Source organism: Chanodichthys erythropterus, chromosome 22 (genome assembly GCF_024489055.1).
Source record: "Chanodichthys erythropterus isolate Z2021 chromosome 22, ASM2448905v1, whole genome shotgun sequence".
NCBI lineage: Eukaryota > Metazoa > Chordata > Actinopteri > Cypriniformes > Xenocyprididae > Chanodichthys > Chanodichthys erythropterus.
Genome location: NC_090242.1, coordinates 30,784,314 through 30,795,596, shown reverse-complemented (window position 1 = coordinate 30,795,596; position 11,283 = coordinate 30,784,314). Strand labels below are relative to the sequence as shown.

The 11,283-nt window shown below is 36.1% G+C and overlaps 1 protein-coding gene across 2 annotated transcripts; it reads right to left on the bottom strand.

The window, feature by feature from the left end:
• Nucleotides 1-3,163: 3,163 nt before the first annotated feature.
• ccdc92bb (coiled-coil domain containing 92Bb) lies at nucleotides 3,164-10,747 on the bottom strand. 2 transcript variants are annotated; one of them, XM_067376793.1, is made up of 5 exons: nucleotides 10,640-10,747; nucleotides 8,804-8,966; nucleotides 6,096-6,143; nucleotides 5,683-6,029; nucleotides 3,164-5,609 (listed from the first exon to the last, which is right to left on the bottom strand). In XM_067376793.1, exons 2-5 carry the CDS (start codon nucleotides 8,931-8,933, stop codon nucleotides 5,280-5,282), a joined length of 855 nt encoding a protein of 284 aa, XP_067232894.1. In that variant the 5' UTR covers nucleotides 8,934-8,966; nucleotides 10,640-10,747; the 3' UTR covers nucleotides 3,164-5,279. The 2 variants fall into 2 exon arrangements, with proteins under 2 accessions (XP_067232894.1, XP_067232895.1); XM_067376794.1 differs by lacking the exon at nucleotides 10,640-10,747 and adding an exon at nucleotides 6,358-6,419 and having other exon boundaries at nucleotides 5,683-6,143; nucleotides 8,804-8,920.
• Between the last annotated feature and the right edge of the window lie 536 nt (nucleotides 10,748-11,283).

The following is an 11,283-nucleotide window of genomic DNA, read 5'->3' as shown; positions in this document are numbered from 1 at the left end:
TCATTCTGTGTCTCATGAACCCCTTCATCTCCCACCCCACACACATTCATTCTCGGGGGGAGGAGTCTCGATGGAGTTCCCTGCATCCCATTCTTCTTCCAGATAAATCCCAACTCATTTCTTCATTTTCACTAAAGAAGAAAAAAGCACATGACATGACTTCCTGAATCCATGCCAATGCATAAATACGCTCAGAAGTCTTCTATATTCTCTGCATGCTTGTCAAGTGCGTTTCTCGGTCGTGCACCTCTCTGCTGTCCCCTTTGAATCAGCTGCTGGCTCGAGCGGTTGCTGCTATGACAGAGTGCTGCAGTACCGGCGGAATGTGCAGGACCTGCTTTGGAAAGCTACAATAGTCGTACAAGTGGAAGGACTACAGATATTAAGAATACTAAACGAACAGAAGAAGTAAGCGTCATTATTGTTGTAAGCTTGTCTACCTTCTCCTTATCTATCTTCTGTGTGTCTTCTCTAGTGCAAGCGTATTTGCGGTTATAATCTCACCTTTACTCGATGCGCATGCGCACTCGCTACTAAGTTTTGCTGAACTATTCTTTTCGATGCGTATGCCGAATATGGTGTATTCAGGGCCTAACGCCCATATGGTATAAGTTTTACTTGTGCATTTCTTAAAAAAGGTCTTAAACCATGCAGATACCCTACAATTTGGAGGAATCAAAATAAATACATTTAAATATATTTCACAGAACTAAGAATTATATTTTAAATTAATATGTTTGAGGTCATAAGCTCGCTAGGTGACACTGCTAATATTGTAGTATTTGTATTAAAATTATACAAAATGTTCTTTAATGTCTAAACAGAAAAACGCTTCCAAAATACTGATTATTGTGGATAGGGCTACTGATTATGCTTGACAAAATGTGCCACAGTTACTTGCCCTTAGTTTGAAAATAGCTCAATTTTATTATCATTAGAATCGTCTTCACACAAATGTAAACCATTTATGACATTGCATTATCACTCACTAGCCCTAATCTATAACTAATACTTCATTGGATTAAAATATAAATTCATATATTACACTTATAATCTTTTTTTTCTATATATATTATATATATATATATATATATATATATATATATATATATATATATAATCATGTATCTTTAAAATACATTATTAATAAACTATATGAAACACATTGTAAGGCAATCAGACGATATCAGTCTTCATCCTGAAGGATGCCCTCTTTCCATATTTCATCTGCTATGAGTTCAACAACATCACACAGACAATCTATGTCACAACCTTGACATGTCATTTCTGTAACAAACTGAAAAAAAAATTGTTTTAGAATTTTTTAAATTGTAATCATTAATTTTACATAATTCCTATCCTATCTTTTTAGTAACCATGGAATTTCACTTAGAAAATGGAACTTTTTCAAATCAAGTCAAGAATTAAGTTTCTATAATACAGCACCATAAAAACAAAATGACTGCTGCTGTATTTAACACATGTATGGTAATGTGATTATTTTGTCAACACCATAAGATTCCTTGATATATATCATCTTTCAGAAAACTTTATAAAACATAATCTAACATATATACACTGAACAAAATTATAAACGCAACACTTTAGTTTTTGCCCCCATTTTTCATGAGCTGAACTCAAAGATCTAAGACTTTTTCTATGTACACAAAAGGCCTATTTCTCTCAAATATTGTTCACAAATCTGTTTAAATCTGTGTTAGTGAGCACATCTCCTTTGCCGAGATAATCCATCCACCTCACTGGTGTGGCATATCAAGATTAGACAGCAGGATTATTGCACAGGTGTGCCTTAGGCTGGCCACAATAAAAGGCCACTCTAAAATGCGCAGTTTTATCACACAGTGCAATGCCACAGATGTTGCAAATTTTAAGGGAGCATGCAATCGGCATGCTGACTGCAGGAATGTCCAGCAGAGCTGTTGCTCATGAATTGAATGTTCATTTCTCTACCATAAGCCGTCTCCAAAGGGGTTTCAGAGAATTTGGCAGTACACCCAACCGGCCTCACAACCGCAGACCATGTGTAACCACACCAGCCCAGGACCTCCACTTCCAGCATCTTCACCTTCAAGATCATCTGAGACCAGCTACCCAGACAGCTGCTGCAACAATCGTTTGCATAACCAAAGAATTTCTGCACAAACTGTCAGAAACCGTCTCAGGGAAGCTCATCTGCATGCTTGTTGTTCTCATCGGGGTCTCGACCTGACTGCAGTTCGTCGTCGTAACCGACTTGAGTGGGCAAATGCTCACATTCCATGGCGTCTGGCACTTTGGAGAGGTGTTCTCTTCACGGATGAATCCCGGTTTTCACTGTACAGGGCAGATGGCAGACAGCGTGTATGGCTTCGTTGTGGATTGAGTGGCAGTGGCCCATGGTGGCGGTGGGGTTATGGTATGGGATGGCATTTTGAATGCACAGAGATACCGTGACGGGATCCTGGGGCCCATTGTTGTGCCATTCATTCACGACCATCACCTCATGTTGCAGCATGATAATGCACGGCCCCATGTTGCAAGGATCTGTACACAATTCCTGGAAGCTGAAAACATCTCAGTTCTTGCATGGCTAGCATAATCACCGGACACGTTGAGCATGTTTGGGATGCTCTGGATCGGCGAATACAACAGCGTGTTCCAGTTCCTGCCAATATCCAGCAACTTCGCACGGCCATTGAAGAGGAGTGGACCAACATTCCACAGACCACAATCAACAAACTAATCAACTCTATGCGAAGGAGATGTGTTGCACTGCGTGAGGCAAATGGTGGTCACACCAGATACTGAACGGTTTTCGGAGTAAAACTGCACATTTTAGAGTGGCCTTTTATTGTGGCCACACCTGTGCAATAATCATGCTGTCTAATCAGCATCTTGATATGTGAGGTGAATGGATTATCTCGGCAAAGGGGAAGTGCTCCTTTTAGATTTAGACAGATTTGTGAACACTATGAGAGAAATAGGCCTTTTGTGTACATAGAAAAAGTCTTAGATCTTTGAGTTCAGCTCATGAAAAATGGGGGCAAAAACTAAAGTGTTGCATTTATAATTTTGTTCAGTGTATTTATAAATAGGACAAATTGAACAAAATAACACCAAAATGAACATTTTTGTATTATTTAATAAATAAACCATGATTCACTTCATACATGTTCAATACATCATAAAGCTAGACCTTATTCACAGCAGCGCCATCTTTGATTTTTAATGGGAATGAAAGCGAGGTTGTGAGGGATAGACCTACATCTCTATAGTAGGTTGTACTGTTATTTAATGTGTTTTTGGATTCTTATACTGACGAAACACTGCAAGAAATTTCAGTAGACAAAACCTCCAGACAACAGGAGCTGTGATCTAGGAGCTTTATACAGCTTTTTACAGCAGATGCCACTGAAAACATGACAAGCCTGTATCCCTTACAGCCTCGCTTTCATACCTGTTATAGCGCTACTCTGAATAAGGTCTATAGCGACAGAGAAAACAAAAACACAAAAGCAATATAATACACCAGTTTACCACATCTGCCCTCCCTGTTCTTTTAAATTGTCTAATGTGATCAGAATAATTCACTTCATTGACACAAATAATTACTGCATGGAAAGTTTATAGAGTGTTCTTGATTCAACAATGAAGACTAATTTTCCAAAATCTTCATATCCAGCCTTGTTCCGGAAGTACAAATCCCATTCATTTTCTCCATAGGGGAATGGATTTTGAATGATAACTTTTAAAGACTAACCTAATGTGATCTGCAAGTTTGTTAAATGATGGTATATGCTTCTGTTGAAGCCACCAGTCTGCAATTTCAACACTTTTTTTTAATAATTGTATTCAACAGCAGAATTCTAGGTGAAAAACTACATTACCCATGATTCTGCAGAGAAATTGACACACCCACTCCCATGAAACCCCACAAATGATGTAGAGTCAGCTTCCCTACACTTTCAAACTACTTAAATATTAACGCAATTGACGCAGCATCTGTTTTTACCATCATAATTTGGCTAGCATTATATTATATGATCACACTTTTATTCACGCAAATGCTTTTAAACCATTCAAGCGCCACAAGACAAACGAGAACACGCTGTCTGTGAATGTCGTGTCTATACAATAACACACATAATTATGCCAAAATGCTTGTTTTGTCGAGTATAAAGAGCAGTCATAAATGAGTTAAATAAAGTCTTAAATTAACTTAAGAGTTTTGAAAAAATATGATGTGCATCATAACAGAGAAAACTGTAGCTTTAATAAGTATTAATCTATATTTAATTTATAATTTATGCAGTGAAGACTGTGCAGTGTTTATTAACTTTATTCAATTTCTGTATATTTCCTACCTGTTAGACAGGTAGGAAGGCCACAGGTATATATGACATTTATTATTATGTGTTTATTTTATTAGTTTTTTTATTTGTTTAGTTAACAGGGACATTGTAAATGCAAGGCTATTTTTCTTGTGTAGTCCCTGGACAGAATGTTACAAGTCACCCTAGATGTAGATATGTTGTTAAACATTTCATCAAATACATAACACAATTCATAAAACCATCTATCGATAAAACAAATATGAAGATTGTTTTAAGTTAACTTAAATTAAGTTATTTTTTACAGCCTAATAAATATTGAAATTGATATATTTCAGTTCTACTGTAATATTGAATGTCTATAATTAATGTTTTTAAAAAAAAAACAATTTCATAGAGACATCAGTAGCAGTATAAGTATCAGTGATACTGGCCTTCATTCATAAAAAGATGCCATTAAAAAAAAAAAAGTACTGTCTTTAAGTTGTTTCTACATTAATTTGGAGAGTAACTGTGAAATTATTACAATATAAAAATATTAAAAACTCTGATGTTTATGTGATTAATTACAGAAATATGCGATTAATTAGTTAACTTCTTTTAATCGATTGAAAGCACTAATTTGTATGCATAATATGCTAAATTCTTTATACAGGTATATAATTAAAGTCGTTAAATCAATAGTTTTATATTTCTCCATCATGTCATTTTGATGATGTCATTTGTAGTGCTTCATGGGATTGTAGTTCTTTCCCTCATTAAAGCTGTGAAGTACAGTCTTGTACCTTTTTGTCATTCAAAGAAAAGTTTGTAATGTTGTGATTCGCATTGGTTCATGGCTCATAACTCCTAAACAAAGACTTTTAAATAATCCCCATAGGAAAAATGAATTGGAAAAATACCTCTGGGACAAAGGCTGCTGAAAAAATGGACAGGCACTGTCGCACTCTATAACTCTGTTGTCTCTGGTCCAATGTCTTCTCTCAGTGGTCGGTCCCTGAATCTACCTATTCGGGCTTCTGACATTCTTGAAAGGCCGCCTTCACTCCAGTGACTTCCAAGTGATCTGTGCAAGGGGAGGAGCCTATGTCTGAAAGGATAAAGGAAAAGGGCGGGGTCAGGCATAGAGCGGGGCTCCTCGGGCCCAAGCACCCTTTCGCGGGGCACGCACTCTCTCGCTCTCTCCGATCTCCGCATCCTTCCTGAAGCTCGGCTTTGACGTGTGCTTTCTGCCATCACTGGAGATGTCCACGGAGAATTTGCAGTCCATTCTGATTCCTGTGAACAGGTAAAAGAATGAGACTGTTTCATGTGTCAGATTATGAGTAGATCCAGCAACAGTGCCTCCTACCTGCACGGCACTTCCTTCATCATCTTCTTCTTCGTCATCTTCCTCATAGTCTTCCGTCTGGTGATACAATCGAAAGTGTGCTGAATGGAGTTGGAAAGAGAGTTGAGCGGCCACATCAGTCTGCTTGCGGAGGTCACGACTCAGCGTTGTGATCTTATGACTGCGCCGTTTAAGCTCATCCAGGAACCGCCGCTCTTCATCTCGAAGTCGAACCTGCAGTGCACTTGCAAGTGCCCCTTTTTTCCGTAGCTCTGCCCGCAGCTCCACCATTGCACTTTCCTGCTCAGCCAAATGCTGCTCTGTCTCCAGCAATCGTGCCTGCAGCAGCTCTTCCTCCAACTCTATATCTATAACAACACATAGTTTAGGGAACATGTGGAAATGGCTGAAATTTTATGATGTTTTATACTCACCTTCTCGACTTCTTACTGGTGGTCTTTCACTTAGATCACAACTCAGCTCTGTAGAGACATACAGAGAGGTGGAAGTTAACTGACATGAGATTATCAGTGTAAAGTAGCTTTTAGTCCTGGGGTTTTTGAAGCCAAAGACCCCCAAACATGACAATTCCAATTCCTACAATTTCATCCATGAAAATGTGGGGAAAAAATAACTATTCCTAAAATTAAAGGGTTAGTTCACCCAAAAATGAAAATAATGTAATTTATTACTCACCCTCATGTCATTCTACACCCGTAAGTGCGTCGTTCATCTTCGGAACACAAATTAAAGGTGCCCTAGAAGTTTTTTTAAAAAGATGTAATATAAGTCTAAGGTGTCTCCTGAATGTGTCTGTGAAGTTTCAGCTCAAAATACCCCATAGATTGTTTTTATTCATTTTTGTAACTGCCTATTTTGGGGCATCATTATAAATGAGCCGATTCAGGGCTACTGGCCCTTTAATTCTCGTGCTCCACGCCCACAGAGCTCACGCTTGCCTTGAACAGTGCATAAACAAAGTTCACACAGCTAATATAACCCTCAAATGGATCTTTACAAAGTGTTCGTCATGTATGCAGCATGCATGCGTCGAATTATGTGAGTATTGTATACTGTTATATTGTTTACATTTGATTCTGAATGGATTTGAGGCTATGCACTGTGGCTAATGGCTAATGCTACACTGTTGGAGAGATTTATAAAGAATGAAGTTGTGTTTATGCATTATACAGACTGCAAGTGTTTAATAATGAAAATAACGACGGCTCTTGTCTCCGTGGATACAGTAATAAACGATGGTAACTTTAACCACATTTAACAGTACATTAGCAACATGCTAACGAAACATTTAGAAAGACAGTTTACAAATATCACTAAAAATATCATGATATCATGGATCATGTCAGTTATTATCGCTCCATCTGCCATTTTTCGCTGTTGTTGTTCTTGCTTGCTTACCTAGCCTGATGATTCAGCTGTGCACAGATCCAGACATTAATACTGCCTTGTCTAATGCCTTTCATAATGTTGGTAACATGGGCTGGCATATGCAAATATTGGGGCGTACACCCCGACTGTTACGTAACGATGTTGAGATTCGTCTGTTCTTCTGAGGTCTTTTAAACAAATGAGATTTATATAAGAAGGAGGAAACAATGGACTTTGAGACTCACTGTATGTCATTTCCATGTACTGAACTCTTGTTATTTGACTATGCCAAGATAAATAAAATTTTTCATTCGAGGGCGCCTTTAAGATATTTTTGATGAAATCCAATGGCTCAGTGAGGCCTCTATTCCTAGCAAGTTAATTTACACTTTCAATGCCTGGAAAGCTACTAAAAACATATTTAAAACAGTTCATGTGAGTACAGTGGTTCAACTTTAATATTATAAAGTGACGAGAATACTTTTTGTGCACCAAAAAAACAAAATAATGACATTTCAACAATAATTAGTGATGGGCAATTTCAAAACACTGCTTCGAATCTTTTGTTTCGAATCAGCGGTTCGGATCGTGTGTCAAACTGCTGAAATCACGTGACTTTGGCTCTCTGAACCGCTGATTCGAAACAAAAGATTCAAAGCAGTGTTTTGAAATCGCCCATCACTAATTATTGTTGAAAAGTTGTTATTTTCATTTTTTGGCGCACAAAAAGTATTTTTAATTTATGTTCCGAAGATGAACAAAGGTCTTACGGGTGTAGAACAACATGAGGGTGAGTAATTAATGACTGGGTGAACTAACCCTTTAAATAATTAGCTTTTATATTTTTATATTGTATATAACAGTATACAATACTCACATAATCCGACGCATGTATGCCGCATGCATGACGAACACTTTGTAAAGATCCATTTGAGGGTTATATTAGCTGTGTAAACTTTGTTTATGCACTGTTCATGGCAAGCGTGAGCTCTGTGGGTGTGGAGCACGAGAATTAAAGGGCCAGTAGCCCTGAATCGGCTCATTTATAATGATGCCCCAAAATGAATGAATTAAAAAAAATCTATCTAAATCAACTTTTATATTTTCACTTTTGGATTTTATATTTAACACTAAGAAATAAATGCTTAAGAAGATATTTTAACAATAAAAATATGATCTTAAACATATTTCATTAAAGTCTTTGAAAACCCCTCAAAATACTGTAGGATACTTTTTTTACAAAAATATTGTTAGAACTGTTGTGTTTACAGACAATTCAAAACAAAAACATCTGATTTAAGCATACATTATTTTTTTTAAATGAATGAAAAACTTACAATGAAAATCCTGTCATCATTTAGTTACTCGCACTCATGTCATTGCAAAATTGTATGAATTTCCTTCTTTTGTGATCCACCCAAAGAAGGAATGTCATACAGGTTTGGGACAACATGATGGTGAGTAAACAATGACATAATTTTCATTTTGGGGTGAACTATCCCTTTGAGGCACTTTTTAAGATTATTAGACTAATATAATATTCTTTTTAAAGCTGTTTTGAAATAATATGTAAAGTGAAAAGTGCTTTACGAATAGAACTTACTTGACTATTTTGATTTTTAAATGGTTTGATTTACAAAACTGCACTTTCTTAATAAATCATAGTTAATAAACTGCAAAGTACTAAGTTTTATGATTTACATATCTGAATTCAGAATGGAGAATCTATACAGTGAGCTTGAGGTTGACAGACCATTGCATCGTTTCTTCAGGTTTCGTATCTCTAGCCGTAGACCGGTCAGGAGGATCCGATGTTCCTGCTGCAAAAATGCTACATTACGCTCAACACTCTCCACCTGTTGGGCAAGTGTGGATCTATCCATAGAATGCTCCCAGATGTTGGCAGTTAACAGCACCTTTTTGCAAAGAAAGTAAAAAATGTCAATACAAAGTAAACACATTTTCTTTGCTGTAGGCCTAACCATTCATTTAAAGCCTGACGCACACCGGTTTCCATTAAGGCAGAATATCCTTTAGGCCACCAGTCTGAGGCGAGCTAGAGATGGTGAGGAGGAGATGTATGTTAAAATCAAGTCCCACCCTTTTTTTTTTGTCATTCAAAATAGAGTGCAACAGTGGCCTTGGTTCCAGAACTATTTTTTCCTATAGGGACTTTTTAAAAACATTCTTCATAAAATGTTATAAAGCATGAACCAAACCCAAAAGGTATGAGGTGAATCACATTATTACAAACAATTGATTTCAAACAGAAAATTATCTGAAAATCTGACAAAAAGCCAACTTAATGACAGTAATGAAGGAAAAAACTACAATCACATGAAGCAGTGCAAAAATGAAAATCGAGAAATATAAAACTATTGATTTAAAGATCTTTGTATGAAACTATATTTTAAGTTTATTGCAAAATATGTATATAATGCATACAAATATTTAATTAGTTTGAAAGTATATGGGAAACTGGTTCTACATCATTCGCAGTGCTTTTGACTCTTCGTCATTTGGTTCTCTGGTGGACAGTTCTTTGCAGAATCATGGGTAATGTGGTTTTTCACAGAGGATTCCACTGTTGATTATTTAGAAAATATATTTAAAAAGTTAATTTATTTCAAAGTTGGTTAATGCAGGCTGACCATTGATTAACAACCATAGCTCACATTAGGTCTGTCTTTAAAGGTTTATAACTTATTGTTTAAAATTAATTCCCCTGTGGAGAAAATTAATTGTATTTTTACTTCTGGAACCTGACTGTTGCACTTTTTTCTGTTGTACTGAGAATTATGTCACAATACTTCAGTAAAAACGGTTCTTCCGGTTCACATGGACTTTAACAAACTTGTGTACAGTGAAATATTTTGTATATTTATTTCTTAAAAATAAATGCAATTTAGATTAAGCTGTTTTAATACCGTGCAAAGATATACATTTTTAAGTGTGACTAAAGTGTCCAAATACTTTTTGTGGCCACTGTATGCACCAGTAACATTTCAATCAATGGCTCCCTATTATTCTGGATCGTAAAATGGCTCTTATGTTGTAAACTGCAGCATCAGCAGATTTAAATCAGCATTATGTCATTGCTACATCCGGGAATTTCTGACCCAGGAAATGCGTAACGACGATAGGCGTATGTAAACATCGCAATCTATCGTCTTTAAAGCGAACAAATGTAAGCAAACTAAGTATTTTTCTTCATAAAAAGCACATAGTCCTCCCGTCGACGTCTTAATTAATCCGTTTGTATATTATATTTACATTTTATGCCGTTTCCACGATTTCAACAATAACTACACACCCATCAACCTTCGTGCATTGATCCTTGGAATATGCCATCAAATTATTATTAACTAAATAAATACAATGCACTGATTATTGACAGCTGATTCCGCTGAAACTTAAGATAATATCGTGAATGTTACGTTTTCATCACGGCGCTGACGATCTTGACTCTTCATTTAAACTACACATCCATCAATACGATGTTTTAAAATCACTGCACCACGTTTCAAAGTCAGTCGTCTTAATGACCTAAACATGCAGATGGCACATCACGCTACTCAATGATACTTACGATTTGGCTGAGTAGATGAATGATGCAGGACAGCTCCAGTGCAAAGCATCGCCACCAAAACAGTGCGTCAGGGACACGTAAGGGTTAGTTAGCCATCTGCCATATACATCCCTACATATCATTCATTTAGCCATTGAAGGGACTACGAGCGTTTGCTCAAAGTTGATAGAACTATCAGGTTTAAAAATAAATATATATATATATAATATATATATATATATATATATATATATATATATATATATATATATATATATATATATATATATATTACAGTACAGTCCAAAAGTTTGGAACCACTAAGATTTTTAATGTTTTTAAAAGAAGTTTCGTCTGCTCACCAAGGCTACATTTATTTAATTAAAAATACAGTAAAAACAGTAATATTGTGAAATATTATTACAATTTAAAAGAACTGTTTTCTATTTGAATATATTTCACAAAGTAATTTATTCCTGTGATGCAAACCTGAATTTTCAGCATCATTACTCCAGTCTTCAGTGTCACATGATCCTTCAGAAATCATTCTAATATGCTGATCTGCTGCTCAAGAAACATTTAATGTGTACAATTGTACAAAATATTTTTGTGTACAATATTTTTTTTCAGGATTATTTGATGAATAGAAAGTTCAAAAGAACAGT

Coding starts and splice junctions, on each gene's coding strand:
- ccdc92bb (XM_067376793.1), bottom strand. CDS start 8,933: ATGGATAGATCCACACTTGCCCAACAGGTGGAGAGTGTTGAGCGTAAT. Junction 6,030..6,095: donor ACCAGTAAGAAGTCGAGAAG/GTGAGTATAAAA, acceptor GTGTTGTTATAG/ATATAGAGTTGGAGGAAGAG. Junction 5,610..5,682: donor ATGAAGGAAGTGCCGTGCAG/GTAGGAGGCACT, acceptor ACCTGTTCACAG/GAATCAGAATGGACTGCAAA.